The sequence below is a fragment of the Procambarus clarkii genome, chromosome 68 (assembly GCF_040958095.1).
Source record: "Procambarus clarkii isolate CNS0578487 chromosome 68, FALCON_Pclarkii_2.0, whole genome shotgun sequence".
NCBI classification, from domain to species: domain Eukaryota; kingdom Metazoa; phylum Arthropoda; class Malacostraca; order Decapoda; family Cambaridae; genus Procambarus; species Procambarus clarkii.
Window position 1 is genome coordinate 6,046,371 of NC_091217.1, and position 19,568 is coordinate 6,065,938.

General features: G+C 43.7%; 1 protein-coding gene across 1 annotated transcript in view; it reads left to right on the forward strand.

Annotated features, from left to right (window-relative positions):
* Positions 1–19,568, forward strand: part of LOC123774778 (uncharacterized) — a 285,909-nt gene that overhangs the window by 87,462 nt on the left and 178,879 nt on the right. Inside the window, exon 3 of the mRNA XM_045769374.2 lies at positions 15,647–15,715. Coding sequence (XP_045625330.2) covers positions 15,677–15,715 — 39 coding nt within the window. The 5' untranslated portion in view covers positions 15,647–15,676. The remainder of the gene's footprint in view (positions 1–15,646; positions 15,716–19,568) is intronic.

The following is a 19,568-nucleotide window of genomic DNA, read 5'->3' on the forward strand; positions in this document are numbered from 1 at the left end:
GGGTTACCACACACCCAAACACCCCACCACACACCCAAACACACGGTCAAACGCACATGATCATCACACCCTCATCACACACGCACAAACACATCATCGCGCGCAACATTCAACACATTCAATATTCAAGAAGCACGTCAGCCCAGGCAAGAATAGAAAGGCAAAGGCATCCATTGTCACCGTACAAGCCACGGCGGGACGCCCTCTGAAGGCTGCACAATAACTCCGTCTCCAGAGTGAGAGATAAGTTTTTTGACTCCAGGACCCCCACTCTCCCTCCCTTTCCCTCCACCCCATTCCAAGAGTCCGTGACCCCCATCTGGACGCTGGGACCCCCACCAAGAGTCCGTCACCCCCCATCTGGACGCTGGGACCCCCACTCAAGAGTCCGTCACCCCCATCTGGACGCTATGACCCCCACCCAAGAGTCCGTCACCCCCCATCTGGCCGCTGGGACCCCCACCCAAGAGTCCGTCACCCCCCATCTGGACGCTGGGACCCCCACCCAAGAGTCCGTCACTCCATCCGGCCGCAGTGCCGCCAACATCCCATAGAGCCAGATTAATCGCCTCAGACCCAGCGACTTGTTTGATGTTGAGAGCAATTACTACGATGGAAAAGTGGAGGCGGAGCGTGACGCTAATGTCACAAGTTCTCCAGTATACTCGCCTTCATGAATATGCACCTAATATATTATTATAATGCAATATACATAATACGTGATACATAGCGCATATTACACATACTAATATGCATGTATGAGTGGAAAGAGGCTCATTGTGTGTTTTGGAATGTGTGAGTATAAAGCACATACTAAAGTGTCGTAATTGAACTCTTGCATATATACGTACACGCACGCACATGCTCGCACCCCCCCCCCCTCCACACACACACACGCAGGTGAGAGGCTTAAGGGCTCTAGTGCTTGGCCTCGGCTTGTAATCTAAACAACTCTGCCAGAAGGTACGGTTTGTAAAACTGAACCTCGCAACAATGGTGGAAAAACAGAGAGGACTTGTTAACAACGTATGTGATTCCGAAGAAACACAAATGCGTCACAGATCTCAATAAACGTCTTCAGCATAAAAGGAGTACGCAGAGGAACATGTCTGTAGTGGTAGAGCAGTTTGTCTCTTGGCATAGTTTGAAATATATATATTGTAACTCATCTCTCAAGAACGGTAGTACTTATAGCAACTGTTGCTTCAACACCAAAGGACTGTTGTACCCAAAAGCGCATAGTACATATAGTACATAGTATATGTACTATGTACATAGGAAATATGTACTAAGTCCAGGAAATTTAAGAGGCCTGGAAGGGACTTGTTATTGACCTTGAGAGGCCTGGGAGGGACTTGTAATGGTGGTGTTGTGGAGTCTAGAGGGTGTAGGGTGTAGAGGCAGTAACCCTAGAGGCTCAGTGAGTCTCCGTCTCCCTTCGTGCTCAGCTCTTACGGGGGAGCTGAACATACCCGCCGCCTTAATTGGCTATTAGTGTTTCTTGAAGATTACGGTGCATCGTTGTAAGTCTTGGTTTCATTGTAGGAATGTTGGTGATTGTGCTGGTGAGGTGTGTTAATGGCGACGACAGGTCACTAACTCCACAGACACAAGTCCACCAAACTGCCCCTCTGCACGCCAACTCTCCTGTCCACACACGCCCACACCACGCTACTGTTTATACCATACCCTGCACCACAGGGTACGTATATGGTGTTCCAATGTGATGAGAGATATGGTGGAGCATCGCCGGTGTGGGGCCACACCTGCCTGCTATCTCCAGCAACGCATTACCCAGTAGAGCTGTGGGGAGCGGGACTGGATATCCATGTAGTAGCGAGAGTCTTTGTATGTTATCAAATCACCTCATTCTTTGGGGCACACGTGAGGAACACAAATGCGAACAAGCCTGAATGGTCCCCAGGACTATATGCAACTGAAAACTCACACCCCAGAAGTGACTCGAACCCATACTGCCAGGAGCACTCTGCTGGCGTACAGGATCCCTTAACCGCTCGACCAACACGACCGGACAGAGAGAGTCTCCGTGACCTCTCATCTCTCCTGGTGGTCACAATACATTCTGTGGTCTCTGGTCTCTCCTGCTGGGTAATACGAGTACCCCCCGTGTTAAACAATTTATCTTTATTTACCCTGTCGATTCCTCTTAGAATTTTGTTGGTAGTGATCACGTCTCCCCAAGTTCTCCTATCTTCCAGCGACGTTAGGTTCATTTCATGCAGCCTTTCCTCATAACTCGTGCCTCTTAGTTCTGGGACTAGCCTAGTGGAGTGTGCATGCGTGTGTGTTCATTAAGTATACAGCAACATTACCTTTGAAAGGTCTCAAGAGTTCATGAGACAAAAATCATTGTTTGGAGATGGACAGTTTTTCTTGAGAGAAAGAGAGAGACCCGATAAGAAATTTGAGATGATTCACACTCCAAAATGTAGCTATTGGCTCTTGTAATTAATGCACTCGTACGTCATAGACTCCAAAAACATGAATACACTTGAAAGATAAACGCGCCACTAAGTACACAAAAGTGTTATTAAGGACCATAATTATGTGACGCAACCTTGTGAAACGAGCCTTACAGACTGGTACTTGGACATAAACTGGTAGTTAGACCGCCCCCCCCCTCTACCTTCCAGAGACCTCATTACCAGCGCTCCACATTCACCCTCAAGAGACCTCCAAATAAAATGTTCCTCATTCAGAACCTCTCGGGGTGAAAATTTGCCACCCAGAGTCGCTCGGGTTTTCGCTGCAAAGAATTCGTACAACTTGTTGAAAAACGCGTGTCGTAAGTTAATTACGCTGGGCCCCCTGTCCTTACTCTATCTCACGCACACACGCACGCACACACGCATGCACACAGGGGGGGGGGCGGTCTGGTAGCTGAGTAGACAGCGCGCGGTACTCGTAATCCTGTGGCCCGGGTTCGATTCCCGGACTAGGCACAGACAAATGGGAAGAATTTCTTTCACCCTGATGCTCCTGTTACCTAGCAGTATATAGGTACCTCGGAGTTAGACAGCTGTTACGGGCTGCTTCCTTGGGGGATGTGTGTGAAATACGTATATATATATATATATATATATATATATATATATATATATATATATATATATATATATATATATATATATTTATATATATATGTACCTATCTTCCGATAAAATAAATTAGTAATTAATTATTATTTGTTTAATAACTTCCTTGCTGGTAACAAGTAAACTAGCCAGTTTGTGCTATTCGCCGGCAACATAGCATCATGACTCCGGCTGAGTGAATTCAGGTGCTTTACTAACCACCAACTCTCGAATATATCGTTTTGGGAAAGTGAACTTTGCAACCTGTTGCAATAAATCTATGAAACAAGTTTACGTTGCCTGAGTTGATGCATCGTCAACACGGTGTTGCTCTGCCCCGAACTAAGGGTTTAATGGCCATTGAGATCGCCGCTCAAAAGGTGACCTTTACGGTGGAATGTTGGTATAACCGCAGGCTGGTGGTAAAACTGCTGTTAGAGAGAGATATTGGGATAGGGAAGGAGGGATATATTGGGACAGGGAAGGACGGATATATTGGGATAGGGAAGGGGAGATATATTGGGGCAGGGAAGGAGGGATATATTGGGACAGGGAAGGGGAGATATATTGGGGCAGGGAAGGAGGGATATATTGGGACAGGGAAGGACGGCTATATTGGGACAGGGAAGGACGGCTATATTGGGACAGGGAAGGAGGGATATATTGGGACAGGGAAGGAGGGATATATTGGGATAGCCATGAGCCAGATTTACGAAAGAACTTACGCAAGCACTTACGAACGTGTACATCTTTCCTCAATCTTAGACGGCTTTGGTAACATTTATTAAACAGTTTACAAGCATGAAAACGTCCCATTCAACTGTTGTTATTGTTCTAAACAGCCTCCTGGTGCTTCAGAGCTCATTAGCTGTTTAATAATTGTATACAAAGCCGCCAAAAATTGAGAAAAGATGTACAGGTTCGTAAGTGTTTGCGTAAGTGCTTTCGTGAATCTGGCCCCTGAACGTAATTAACTTTAACTAGGAAGAATAAATGAAAATTGAGAATCTGTTATATATGTTTTTATATTTTTAATTGCGTTAGACACGGCTATGACGTCACTAGAAGTGACGACACTGTCGCGTCATGTGACCAAGGTGAACCAATGGGAGGCGACCTACGAGGGCTTGCGTCACCTGATTGGTCGACACTCGTCACATCAACACGTGGGACCAGAGAGGTGGTGCCACCTATAGTCCTTGAGTGATATATAAGTTAATGAGCGACACAGGTGTCTTATTTTTATAGTCAGGTGGCAAGCCTCTCGTAACTAACAATAATTGTAATTTATTTTGCATGTAATATTCCAATTATCCTAACAAGTCACTCAAATATTTAATAATTAGTTTAATAATAAGCATATGGGGGGTCCTACTTATATATTCCGTTATCATCACTACTCTTGTAAGTATTTCTGTTAGTGAGGATTAGAGTGGTGGTTAGACAATAACAGTTTCACTCATGAGAAGATGTGTCTCATTATATTATCTTATTGTGAGTGAATGAGAGTGGTGAGAGTGTTTACCGTTTATAACCTTACCGTAGGACTAGCTACGACAAGCAGCAGGTGTAGTGGGCGTAGCAGGTGTGGTGACCGTAGCAGGTGTAGTGACAGTAGCAGGTATAGTGATAGTAGCAGGTGTAGTGACAGTAGCAGGTATAGTGATAGTAGCAGGTGTGGTGACAGTAGCAGGTGTAGTGACAGTAGCAGGTATAGTGATAGTAGCAGGTGTGGTGACAGTAGCAGGTGTAGTGACAGTAGCAGGTGTGGTGACAGTAGCAGGTGTAGTGACAGTAGCAGGTGTGGTGACCGTAGCAGGTGTAGTGACAGTAGCAGGTGTACTGACCATAGCAGGTGTAGTGACAGTAGCAGGTGTACTGACCATAGCAGGTGTAGTGACAGTAGCAGGTGTAGCGGAATTAACGAATGTGGAATGATTTTCGACCTTTTCTGACAGTCAATTCCCCTCCTTCCACTTCCTTCCTTCCACCCGATTGACTTCCAGCGTGGCCATTTTCCAGCCAATCGCCGCCACACCCCGCTGTTCACTACCGTTTACCTGCTAATCACCTTACTACATCCTCCCTACCTCCCCCCCACCATAATCCCGTGACCCAAATAAGCTAAGTACGCCGCTGTCCGAAGGTGTCGTTGTGGCACCAACTTCAGTGAGCCAGGCAGCCAATTTTGACTTCCGTGTCTCGTTCTCAAATTGAAATGAGGCGCAGCTGGATAGTTTAGAGTCGTGTGTCACCATTACCAGAGCGACGGCAATCCCAGTGATCCAGACTGACCTCAATAACACCACCAGCCACCAGGAAAGGATTGGGAGGTGGGAGAGAGAGAGAGAAAGAGAGAGAGAGAGAGAGAGAGAGAGAGAGAGAGAGAGAGAGAGAGAGAGAGAGAGAGAGAGAGAGAGAGAGAGAGAGAGAAAGAGTGAAAGGAAGAGGGAAGGACAGGTAGTGACATAGACAAGGAGTAAAAAGGGAGAGAGAGAGACAGTGAGAGAGAGAGAGAGAGAGAGAGAGAGAGAGAGAGAGAGGAAGGAACGGGGAAGAGAAACATGGGAAAGAAAGAAAGAAGGAAGATAAAGCGTGTGTGTGTGTGAACCACAAAGTATAATGATATCCACATTGAGTAACTTTCACTCAAGAGTCTTCACATGTGTAAGAAAAACACACGAAAGCTCTCATTTCTGTTGTCCTTTATCCTTAGCGATCAACACTTATTATACGTGAAGGTGCCAGCTCCTGTACCCGGCGCGGGGCGAGTGACGGAGGCCACACCATCACACACACCACCTTCATCACTGTAACCATCTTAACTACACGCAACCACCACCACCATCACTAACCACCCTCACCCCTCACTAACCACCCTCACAGTCCGGGCATTACCGAGGACCCGGTCTATGTAGTCTATAGAGGCTGGGGGTCTCCCAAAACTCTTCATAATGTGGAATATAATACGCTGGATAAACCTTTGTATTGTTCAGGCATAGGCAAACCATTAAAGGTAATCGATAGGCTATTATCCCTGATAGACAATTTTCCCAGGTGACTGGGAGGGAGCCGGACGGCCGAGCGGACAGCACGCTGGACTTGTGATCCTGTGGTCCTGGGTTCGATCCCAGGCGCCGGCGAGAAACAATGGGCAGAGTTTCTTTCACCCTATGTCCCTGTTACCTAGCAGTAAAATAGGTACCTGGGTGTTAGTCAGCTGTCACGGGCTGCTTCCTGGGGGTGGAGGCCTGGTCGAGGACCGGGCCACGGGGACACTAAAAAGCCTCGAAATCATCTCAAGATAACCTCAAGACTGGTGTTATATCTAGGCATTCATGGTAATGTAGCACCGGGAGGAAAACACATGTCTCGTCCACGTGGCTATATTTACAAAACAACAATGACGTCACACCGGTATAGATGCCATGATTATAACCACTACATACCCTATAGACAAATGAGCATCGGCTCATATATTATGAACTTAACCTAGCTGGCGTTTATCCTACAAAAATACCTTAATGAACTTCCTTCGCAGCATCTGCTGGGCTGCTGTACCTCCTGGCGAGTTGTGTTCTGAAAAAAGATTTGAACTTAAGCATGAAGAGACACTCATAAAAACACGCGCATGTGTACCCGCATGTTCGCGGTGCTGGTTGGTGCAGGTCGCGCCCCCCTCATAACTTGGCTGTCTCGCCGCGAAAGACAAATTTCCATGATTGATCACACACCTCCTCCAATGAGGTCGGGGACGATGGATCGTAGAGGTCAGGCCAGGATTCATGAAGCATTTACGTATAAACTTACGGAATCTATGCATCTTGCAACAATCATTGCGGCCTTGTTTACATTTAATTTACATTTAGCAGCTGTAAACCGGAAATTTACAATGCAAGGTTATTAGTGTTATAAATTACACATCCACCGTTCAATGGGAGAGTATGATCAGCATACTGTCTTGTGGGAGAGTATATTAGCAGCATACTCACTGTCCTGTGGGAGAGTATGATCAGCATACTCACTGTTCTGTGGGAGAGTATGATCAGCATACTCACTGTTCTGTGGGAGAGTATGAGCAGCATACTCACTGTCCTGTGGGAGAGTATGAAGAGCATACTCACTGTCCTGTGGGAGAGTATGATCAGCATACTCACTGTCCTGTGGGAGAGTATGAGCAGCATACTCACTGTTCTGTGGGAGAGTATGAGCAGCATACTCACTGTCCTGTGGGAGAGTATGAGCAGCATACTCACTGTCCTGTGGGAGATTATGAGCAGCATACTCACTGTCCTGTTGGAGAGTATGAGCAACATACTCACTGTCCTGTGGGAAAGTATGAGCAGCATACTTACTATCCTGAGGGAGAGTGAGTATGAGCAGCATACTTACTATCATCTGGGAGAGTGAGTATGAGCAGCATACTTACTATCATCTGGGAGAGTGAGTATGAGCAGCACACTTGCTATCATCTGGGAGAGTGAGTATGAGCAGCATACTCATGACATACTCGCTGGTCTTGATTGAATTACGTGAGAATCGGCATAATTGCAAATAAATAACACCAGTACAAACATTGCAATAATAAGCCTACAGCATACTTATGCTCAGTATTACACACGTGTCTTATTGTGTTCAAAGAGTATGACAAACAGATGCGATAATTTACGTGCAAATTACTGAAAACCAAAATGAGTTCGCAGGGAGATTAACAAAAGTATTTTTACAAAAGATTGTATTTTTATGAGATAGAGAGATATGGGATTTCCATATTCAAATTGTGGGATTACCCGTTGGGGTGAACTGGTCATTAAAACGTAATCCTAAATAGATCGACCATTTCTTTTTTATTTTCAAATATAACAAAGGAAAAATAAATTAGTCGGTCTGTTATTATTTATTGAATTTTGTAATTACTGAGTGTGTGTGTGTGTGTGTGTGTACTCGCCTAATTGTGTTTGCGGGGGTTGAGCTCTGGCTTTTTGGTCCCTGTGTGTGTGTGTGTGTGTGTGTGTGTGTGTGTGTGTGTGTGTGTGTGTGTGTGTGTGTGTGTGTGTGTGTGTGTGTGTGTGTGTGTGTGTTATATTCAAGGGAACAACCCGCACTACTCCCTTTTCCGTAGAGGTATCTGCACAGTTTCACATGAACCACTTTTGAAAAAAGAGTTTAGACCAAGTCATTAAAACTTTGTAGGGATTACTCTACACAAACTTAGTAATTGCCTGCTCCTACTGAGAGCTGCAGAAAGGATCGCGATGCCTCACAAAATTGGTCAATATAATTTGGAGGAAAAATTATCTTCAACTCTTTTTATTATCTTTTCTTTCCTCTCTTGGGTTCTATAATTTTTTTTTAGGTTGGTTTTATTTGTCTTACACCTCATACCATCCTGTGGGCTGTGTGGACGCAGTACCCGTCCTGCGGGCTGTGGTTAACCCTATACCCATCCTGTGGGCTGTGTGGACGCAGTACCCGTCCTGCGGGCTGTGGTTAACCCTATACCCATCCTGCGGGCTGTGGTTAAGCCCATACCCATCCTGCGGGCTGTGGTTAAGCCCATACCCATCCTGCGGGCTGTGGTTAAGCCCATACCCATCCTGCGGGCTGTGGTTAAGCCCATACCCATCCTGCGGGCTGTGGTTAAGCCCATACCCATTCTGCGGGCTGTGGTTAAGCCCCCCATACCCATCCTGCGGGCTGTGGTTAAGCCCATACCCATCCTGCGGGCTGTGGTTAAGCCCATACCCATCCTGCGGGCTGTGGTTAAGCCCATACCCATCCTGCGGGCTGTGGTGGGCCCCCAAACCCTCTATTCCTATATGCAACATCTTAAAATAAGAAACAATTTTATCTTTTAAATGATACATTATGCATACAATGGTATGTAACTTTGATACAAGTTAGTTTAACAAAGTTATGGATCATGCCTGAAGCTTAGTCATAACAAGACTCACGAGAGCAGCCACATGTATGCTAATTTGCTAATAGTTTATTACTTAATTAAATAATTAAGTTGTGATCTGTTTGCCTATCAAGGTAGGTCTAAGTAGAGATATATATATATTAGTTAATAGGAGTATGAAATCTATTCTATAACTAACATTCAGTATTAACGTTAGATTGCTTAAGATATCACCAGGAGATTCTGGCGAGGAATCTTACTTGCATTGCAAAGTTTTTTTGGTTCAGGGATATTCCTGCGCGGGCCCTAAGCCTCTGGCTGGCCCACTAAGTGTTACTTGTTTCTGTTTTACTTAGGCGGAGTATGAGTATTTATGACTCGTATGGTCGCTTCAGTAAGATTAGGCCCAATGTGTTTAACAACTTCTTCTGCTCTGTTGAATCTAAGTTGAAATCTTAATGGGTTTGTAACTGTGTACTGTGTTAGATAATGTTCGAGTGGTCTGTCGGGCATTTCTCCACAGTACTGACATTTCCTCTCATCTTTCGGAACCTGTAAGCCTATTTCCCATGCACATGGGTATCCAAGCCTGATGCGATGTAAGTGTACTTCTGTTGTTCTACTGCTCCCTTTCATCAAAATAAGTGGTTCATAGTTGGTTGAATTCTTGTACTAACCCGCAGATCCTGATGTTGCAACTTCTGTGTTGTGGTCACTGTACATCCTCTGCATTGCTCTGTTTCAATTACTCTCTTAATCTGTGATAGACTCTATGATGTATTAGTTGAATATGTTTGTAGCATGATGACCAGACCACACACTAGCAGGTGAAGGGACGACGACGTTTCGGTCCGTCCTGGACCATTCTCAAGTCGACTTCAACTTGAGAATGGTCCAGGACGGACCGAAACGTCGTCGTCCCTTCACCTTCTAGTGTGTGGTCTGGTCCTCATACTTTAGCCACATTATTGTGACTCATCGCCTGTTTGTAGCATGTTATGGATTATGAACATTAGAATTTTCATATTCCATATCCATAAAATTACTTTTTCTTTTGTAATTGTTCTACCAGGATGACTGCTAAAGTGTTGCTTATTGTGACTACATGAATATTAAGTTTGTGTACTCGACCCAATAGTTCCTGCATATTGGACTTGGGGGAACTTGTTGGCATAAATTAAAGTAACTTATATCACCCATTGATCTGCATTTAATTACTCTTTAAATAACCATAGTAATTGTTGCCTATAGTATTCTTATACCTCTACCATTCATCCGTAGAAGACAGGTATTAAAATAATAATGAATTAGCAATAAGCTGGATTAGGAGTTTGGGGTCTGAAGAATGTAATTATTACTATTAAGGCACTAGTTCATTACTCTCTCAACCATCCACCCCTCCAAGACCCCTCAACTATCCACCCCCCCCACCAGACCCCTCAACTATCCACCACCCCCCACCAGACGCCTCAACCATCTACCCCCCACCAGACCAATGATCCACACCCACCCTCCCCTTTCTATTTTCATCTCATCGCTAAGTTTCCCTTTCTCTCTCTCTTCTTCCTCTCTCTCTCTCCCTCCTCCTTTTTACCTCCTTTACGTCCTACTTCTCCTCCTGCCCTCCTCTCCCTCCTCCTTCTCCTCCTCAATCTTCACCTCTTCCTTCTCCTACTAGAAGCAATTTTCCATCATGCGTGAGTTAAGTTGAACAATTATATTAAACTTTGCACCTTGGGATGACCATTGCACAAGGCAATTTTCCCTCTTTACGAATTATTTCTTCGTATATAAAACTCTGATATTAGTGAAGTTGTCTTTCAGAGCAAAATGCAATTCTCGAACTTTTTCTTCGTCTTGTTTTTGTCGCTCAAATTCGGAAAAATATTCACCTGAGAGTTATTTTGGTCTTGAGGAATTTATTCGAATGTTGGGAATGATACTGGCAGGAATGGCCAAGGATTGCCTCTTGAAATTAAACGGAAATAGACTAGAAATGAAACAAAAATAGAACAAGGGAAAGTAAATAAAACTTGGAAGCGCTAATAAGTCGAAGAATGAAATAAAACACTCGTACCTTCCCGGTTGTCTAACAAACGGAATGTACTGAAGAAAGAAGTCGTTGATTCCATCTCCATCGATAAATTAAGGGTAAAGTTAGGAAAGAATTCAACCGACAGGAAGGTTAAGGTAAAGCGCAACTACAGCAAGGCTTGTAGGCGGGGGTACAAAGAGCTAGATTTCACTTCCCCGAATCACGTATAGGTAAGCACTACACCTCAACCCTCCCCCTTTCCTGGGAGGGGGTTCGAACCAGCCACACGTCCCGGTTATCAAAAAGGGTCTAGCAAAATGCCCAATAAAGCATATTATCGGAAAATTGTCCTCGAATTACTAGGAATTCGGCGCCTTCCAACAGCAAAGGGAGGGGGTGGAGGGTGGGAAGGATTAGGTGGAAGGGGGGTACACCCAGGATTGATGCATGGAGGGAAGGGAGGGGTAGGGGTAGTGAGGAATGTTTTAGTGACAAGGAGGGAGGGGAAACTAGTGCAGTGAAATGTGAGAAGGCTGTTAATAAGTCTGTCGAAATTCCTATTTATGAGAAAACCTATTACAGGCTATTCATGCCCATGCCACCTTTTGGGTGGCTTAATCTTCATCAATCAATCAATCAATCGGCCAGACCTCAGGATACTCTTCGTGTTCTCACAGCTGTAACATCTACTGTCGTCTTCTCAGGAACCCTTGATTGATTGATTGATAAAGATTAAGCCACCCAAGAGGTGGCAGGGGCATGAATAGCCCGTAAGTGGTGGCCCTTTTGAGCCATTACCAGTATCAAGAGCTGATACTGGAGATCTGTGGAGGCGCGACTGCACCCTGCGTGACGGGAGATGTCTCCCGTGCAGGAACCCTTAGATAAAGATTGATAAAGATTAAGCCACCCAAGAGGTGGCACGGGCATGAACAGCCCGTAAAGGAACCCTTAGATGTGTACAACTATTGTATATTGTGTTTTGCACATCTCTGCATTTAAGCAGTAAAATAGGTACCTGGGTGTTAGTCAGCTGTCACGGGCTGCTTCCTGAGGGTGGAGGCCTGGTCGAGGACCGGGCCGCGGGGACACTAAAGCCCCGAAATCATCTCAAGATAACCTCTCTTTTGTCATTAACGTAGCTGTCACGTGTTTGTTTATATTTGTTTTGCATTTTGAATTGTGGTAATGCCAAGTACAATATGGGAATTATTTTATTTGTTGTTAAAGTCATTTTTGTTATATTAAATATTTAAAGTTTTTTATTCTTTGGACTTTTACCTGCAGGTCTCACGCCGTAAAGTGGTCAGAAGCACTCTTATTTACTTTATTGTTTTTTATTTAATGTGATTGGCATAACACCAGCTAGAATAGTCATTGTTTTATTCTTTCACTTTTACGTCACAATAGTGTTAAAAACGGTGGAAGGTTTACTGGCACATGGGAGGAAGCTTGTATTTACTCACAACCAAACTCACATATGTCTAACCTTCGCTTAGCCCAACCATCACACATCATGACGTCACCCGCTGACTTCTCCCATAAAGCAACAATCCCATTTACAAACCAACGTTTCCCCAGGATTTTTTCTATGTCAAAAATATTTCATTTTTTATCCATTGTTTCAGGTTTCATTTTATTTGTATTTATTTAACAGCATATTAATATCCCCCCCTTGTTATACCCCTTTTATTCATTTGTGTACTGCAGTCATGCCACTTCTTGCTCTTCACCTCTCTGGAGAATGTAAATTAAGCGTGATTATCATTCTTCATTAACGAAGGTTCATCATTCCTATGATGAACTTGGCCACTATTCACTATGCACATTCAAGTGAATTTATGTTCATTTTATAGCACGACCACCAACATTGAACTGCATAATGTACATGGGACCTAACAAGGACACTATAGCAGTCGCTGCTGAGGACAGAAACGTTCAGGATAAAAGTATCAGAATTCGTCCCCTAGCGCCTCTGTGTACAGAACCTGTCAGCGGTAATTAGCTGCAGTTAGTAAGGGAGGGGGAAGACGTTGGGGAAAGGGAGGGAGGGGGGGAAAGGTTGAAGGAAGGAAGAGGGGGGGGGGAGACGTTGGAGGAAGGGAGGGAGGAGAGGGGATTATAATTGCAGAAGCGCTGGTTTGGCACCAACATATTTCCGTCTTTGATGACAGTTAATGGCAGACTGGGACTGGCTTTTCCCTATACAGAAGACTGGTGTGTTGTATGGAGTGAACAACAGAGTCTGGAGGAGGAGGTTTTTGACCGTGTGGAGACTGTATTAGCGTATACCTATAATTAAGAGGGAATTTGCTGATTATCCGAACTAATATTTGAAACTTCTAACTACCTGAAATAAAGTGTGTGCTTGTTAACCAGACCACACACTAGAAGGTGAAGGGACTAATATATGTATATATATATATATATATATATATATATATATATATATATATATATATATATATATATATATATATATATATATATATATATATATATATGTGTGTGTGTGTGTGTGTGTTCTGTGTGAGTAAATTTGTTGGTGGTACACATTCTTGCGAATACACTTACATACCGTTCCGGGGAGATTTTATTTATTTATTTATTTTTCATTATTTATTAATTTTGTGTAGGGATATTCGTGCGCGGGCCCTAAGCCTCTGGCTGGCCCACTATCTGGGGGGGGGGGGAGATGACATAGAGCACCAGAGCGAGAGTAAAAGAGTAACAGCGCCATAACATTGTCCAAGTGTTACATTGTTGACAGCTGAAGTGAGATTAATTATTTCATTAATCGATCCACACCACTCGTAGAGCGCTCCGAGTACACTAACATAATTTAATTTTGCCACGAGGGGCGAGTTTATTGGGCGCAGCGCCACTCATCCTGTGAGTGGACACACCGTCATAGCAGCATGTACAACACTCCCCAATAGGAAGAAAACCCGCTGGGTTATTTATCCTGTTACACTAACGTTATTTGTAATAACTTAATAAGGAAGGTGGAGTCAAGGCCAAAGAGGATTTTGGACTTAAATATTGATTTCGGAAATGCATTTGGAACACAATTGTGAAAGTTGTTGTATATTGGTAAAGTTATTTCGGATAGAGGATTAATAGAGGACGCTTCGTTAAACACTTGTGATGGACGCTCAACAAACCTAAGATTAACGAGTTTATATCTGAAGTTGTACCTTACATCTTGTGGCTGATGTCTGGGGTCCCTGACATCTTGTGGCTGATGTCTGGGGTCCCTGACATCTTGTGGCTGATGTCTGGGGTCCCTGACATCTTGTGGCTGATGTCTGGGGTCCCTGACATCTTGTGGCTGATGTCTGGTGTCCCTGACATCTTGTGGCTGATGTCTGGGGTCCCTGACATCTTATGGCTGATGTCTGGGGTCCCTGACATCTTGTGGCTGATGTCTGGTGTCCCTGACATCTTGTGGCTGATGTCTGGGGTCCCTGACATCTTGTGGCTGATGTTTGATATTTGACATCACCACTTAGTGCCCTCCCACTTGACATCAACACCTTATACCCTCCCATTTGTCATCAATGACATCCACGATGCAGAGCAGAGAATATATTGAGAATATATAGAAACTGAGCCAGCGTCCCCATTAAAAACTGAAAGAGTAAGAAAAGTAGATCAATATTCCTATTCTATGCTTGGGAAATAACCTGCAAGCTATGGAAGAAGACCAACGGGTCACTGAAACGTCAGAAACCGACCACATTCTCTCCGTACGCAGGTCAAGTTCTGTCATTCCTCTCGAAGACCGTCTTAACAGCACTGTAGGCCCTTAGCAATAAGGCACTGGGGCCCCCCTACCTAGATGATGGGCCCCGCCCGTCCGCTAAAGTGCACGATTACGGATTGAAATTTGAGGGACAGGCTTTCCGGCGGGAGGGGGTGTAATGATGCCAAGAGGTGCCCCCATGCATGGGGCACTATGGCAGCAGCATGGGGCACTATGGCAGCAGCATGGGGGTCTATGGCAGCAGCATGGGGGTCTATGGCAGCAGCATGGGGCACTATGGCAGCAGCATGGGGGTCTATGGCAGCAGCATGGGGGTCTATGGCAGCAGCATGGGGGTCTATACAATCGTGGGGCACCTGGCCAACTGCCCAGCGTGCCCAAGCGTTCAGTAGTGATTCTTCTCATATCAAACGCACTTGGAACTTCTCGGTGGTCTCTTCAGTTTACTTGGTCAGCTGTGTAGGGAGTGAATAGAAGAGTACTGGTACTCTTCTATTCACCAAGTGAAGTGAAGAGTATTGCCTGAACATTCATACCTCGTCGAGGGCGTCATGTTTATCTCTCTTTAAGCTGACGCATTGATAAGGAAAACAAACAGAATAAGCCTATCAGACACTTATCTTTTTGTTTTGTTACTGCACACTTACACACTTTTTGGCAGAAGATTTTATTTGAAACATTAATTCTATATAATCTAAGCACCATAAGGCCATTGTATTTATCAAAACATTGTCGCTTGCCATTTAATTGATAACTTGTATGGTGTAAATACCTGTGTACAGGAGGCGCGGTGAAGAGCAGGAGTGTTGATAAGATGCTGGATAAGGTGTTCTTAATTGTCTTTGCAGAGTGGCGGGGACCGGCACGGCACACTAGGAATGGACACAGCACCCACTGTCCTGTCCCCAAGGACAACTGTAAGTACTGATATCTGTGTGTCTGTCTGTCTCTCTCTGTCTCTCTCTCTCTGTCTCTCTCTCTCTCTCTCTCTCTCTCTCTCTCTCTCTCTCTCTCTCTCTCTCCCTCTCTCTCTCTCTCCTATATGGAAATATTAAGTGCACAGTTAACACTATTTTTATGCTATATTTTCAAATGTTTAATGTGAAGAACTTATCTTGTTGAATTGTGTTAAGTTATGGCATGAAGGGCGGGGGGAGGGGGAGGAGTTGGGGGGGTGTTAAGTGTTGCAGCAGAAGGGAAACAGAATGCTACGCCGCACAAACTAAGCGCCACGAACGTTTGCTTGACACTGTCTGTTTTCGGAAAACACGCAAATGAATAAACGGTGAATATGTTACGCATACCTAAACACCTCCGCCCCTCCTCCAACACACATACACATAATCAATTCCCTCTACACACATATATATTGGCAGCCCCCCCCCCCACCACACATACATACTAACAGCTCCCACACATACATATAAAAAGCCCTCCACATATACATATAAACAGTTCCCCACTCATACATATACCACCTACCAGGAGATAGCCTCTGGCTACCTTCTTACCACACCTTGACAGCGGCTTGTTTGATGGAAAGATTACAGCCACCCGTCTACAATTGTCAGCTTAGCAGAGAGCAAGGTCACCTGACGCGACCTGACCTCTGCAACCTGTGACCAATTAACACTCAAAAGGTGTGACTTTTGAAATGCTAATGGCAGACAACCTGGCGCCGCCAATATCCTGTGTGACTAACTCTCGTGGTATATTAAATATTATACACAACCATTTATAGTGTTACATTGTCCAGTCCCATTGGTCTAATTCCATTATTCTAATCCCCTGGGTTTGATTTCCCAGAGGCAATTTGTCATAGGGTTGATCCTCCTGTGTTTGGGTTCGCTGTAAGTGTCGTTGATGTGTTCACACTTGCGGGTGGAACACCCGTGCGAAGGAACACCTCTCTCCATCAGCCCAAGTGTTCCTGATAGACAGGCATAACAAAAGATGATTGACAAGTTCATTATCCATCAGGCACAAGACCGGTCTTGTTCTTTATGGCGGGGTCCAATAGATACATCAGCTGTAGACCAGACTTTTACAGCGAAAGTAATCACAGAGTTGATGAATTAATTTCATGGTGACGTAATTTTTGGCTTTAGAGTACGAAATGGGATGAAAAATTTTAAACTGTGATAGATTATTTCCCAAATGACTCGAGAATGCAGTCGAGCTTCCTTTGTGTGTGTGTAGTCACGCTTGTGACAAAAGAATAGAAGACAGACTAAGACTGTTTTTACTAAGAGGGATGTGCCCTGTGTTCCTGTTGGGTTACACAGTTATAATATTTCTATATTACTTCTGCTTAAAATGCAAGCTGATAATTTTTGACTGCAGTATTTCCATGTATGTGTCAAACTTGTACATACCGTAAATTGGTTTAAATATTCCTAAATGATAAAGCGGTTTTGGAACTATTTATTTTCATGCTTCATTGTATTTACACTGCGTCAATTCAATTCAATTTCTTTCTTTATTATGCACCCCATACCCATCCCGTGGGCGGTGGTGTAAAGGATTACAGAGGCACATAATCGGTTCAGGAACTGAACCCTCTAGTTCGCTTAGCAAATAACAATCTTTTGACGCTAGTTACACAATTATTAATGTTATATATACATGTACACACTCTCATACATACCTGCACACATATATATATATATACGTATACATATATACATACACATACATATTTAATCACCCACACAAATACACACATCAATAATCTTTTGTGTGACAAGTGATGAACAAGAGGCTCACAACAGTCACTATACAAGACACACGGCGTCAGTTACCTCGATCGTTGCTACTGCATCAGAGATTATGTACAAATATATTATTTAGCATATTGAATCGTAAAGCTGCCATCTCTAGTATTTACCAGCTTTGTCCTTCATGTATTTACTCTCCATTGGTGGTGCTCAAGATTTGGTTGTTAGAAATGTTCTAAGATCAACACTGTTCATTTCGTTAAGACTGATACCATCACCACCTCGCATATTATATCTGTATGTCTGATGTGGTTCGAACGACTTTCTAATGACTTCAGCCTACAGTTTAGACTTATTGTCTTGTGTATAATCCTCTGTCCTGTGCGACAGGGAATACCAGCATTATCCACACTCTAAAAATACCTAATTGAATTCCTCAGATAAGGCAAATTTGTAAATTAATTTTTGTCAATAAAGATGTTAACAATAAAATAATATATAAGAAGACTGTTGTTGCCCTCAAACACTTGCCTAAATCTCCTGATAGTTTTATGCAGAATCGTCGAGCTCAACCATTATTATTTTCACACCCTTTGCTTGTACAAATTGTGTCACGTAGTCCCCTGAAACAATTAGTACTTGGCACAATGGTTTCTTAACGACCTAAGTCACTTTATCTTAATCGCCAGTGCTACTGAACCTTCTTTTTACCAGCATCTCTCTCCTCACATCCTGATACTCTCTAAGGAAGCAGTAAATATATAATCTCCTACTTATATTTACTTAAGGTGTACTTCAAGACCCCGGGCCAACGCATAAGCTGGACCGAATGACCTTGCAATTAACCTTGACCAAGGTTAATGACCTTGGCATTAACGGAAGCAGCCAGAACATAAGCTGATAACATATCACACTATGTTGATATATTTAATACCTTATTAATATCCCACATGTAATGTAATGCATCCATATGTCACCTAGCCACCTCACATATATATATATATATATATATATATATATATATATATATATATATATATATATATATATATATATATATATATATATATATATATATATATATATAGATATAAAGAGTGTAAGAGATAATAATAGAATAATCTGAAGATTAACCCACCACTCTAACAAAATACAGGACATGTAAAGTGTCATACAGTACAAAGATAAATATAAGTTAGTTGTATTTATCAATTAATACGGAAAATTACCTGTAAAAGTGGCAGTTTGTGTTGAAGAAATGGCAAGTCTTTCCAGTTAATCTCATAAACAGTCTACGTCTTATTTTTCATTGGTTTATATTTAATGAGTTGCACGTTAAAAATATAGTTGTTTCCTATGGTATATTACTATTGATTAAAGAACTACCGGGCTTGTTAAAGTCTAATCATTCAGCGGGTTATTATCTAGGTCTGTAGACTACCTCGTTTGTAGGACTCAGCACACACACACACACACACACACACACACACACACACACACACACACACACACACACACACACACACACACACACCTGGGGGCCTAGATGGCTGAGTGGACAACGCGCGGGATTCGTAATCCTAGGGTCCGGGGATCGATTCCCGACGATGGCGGAAACAAATAGGCAGAGTTTCTTTCACCCTGTTGCCCTTGTTCACCTAGCAGTAAATAGGTACCTGGGAGTTAAAGAGCTGCTGCGAGCTGCTTCCTGTGGATGTGTCTGCAAAAACCCCCCAGTTGATTGACAGTTGAGAGGCGGGCCTAAAGAGCCAGAGCTCAACCCCGCAAGCACAACTAGGTGAGAACAATTAAGTTAGTACACACACAAGGCGGGGGGGGGGGGTCCAAGAGATAATAGCTCTACACACACAAATCACAATAACGTGATGCATCAAATGAACAAATCCACAAGGGCCGTGCCGGGGATTCGAACCTGCGTCCGGGAGCATCCTCGTCACGGCCCTTGTGGATTTGTTCAGATAACAGCTCGATTCTGCAGACACAAATAGTAAATACCATGTATAGACGTAGTACATTGCTTCCATCGCAATGT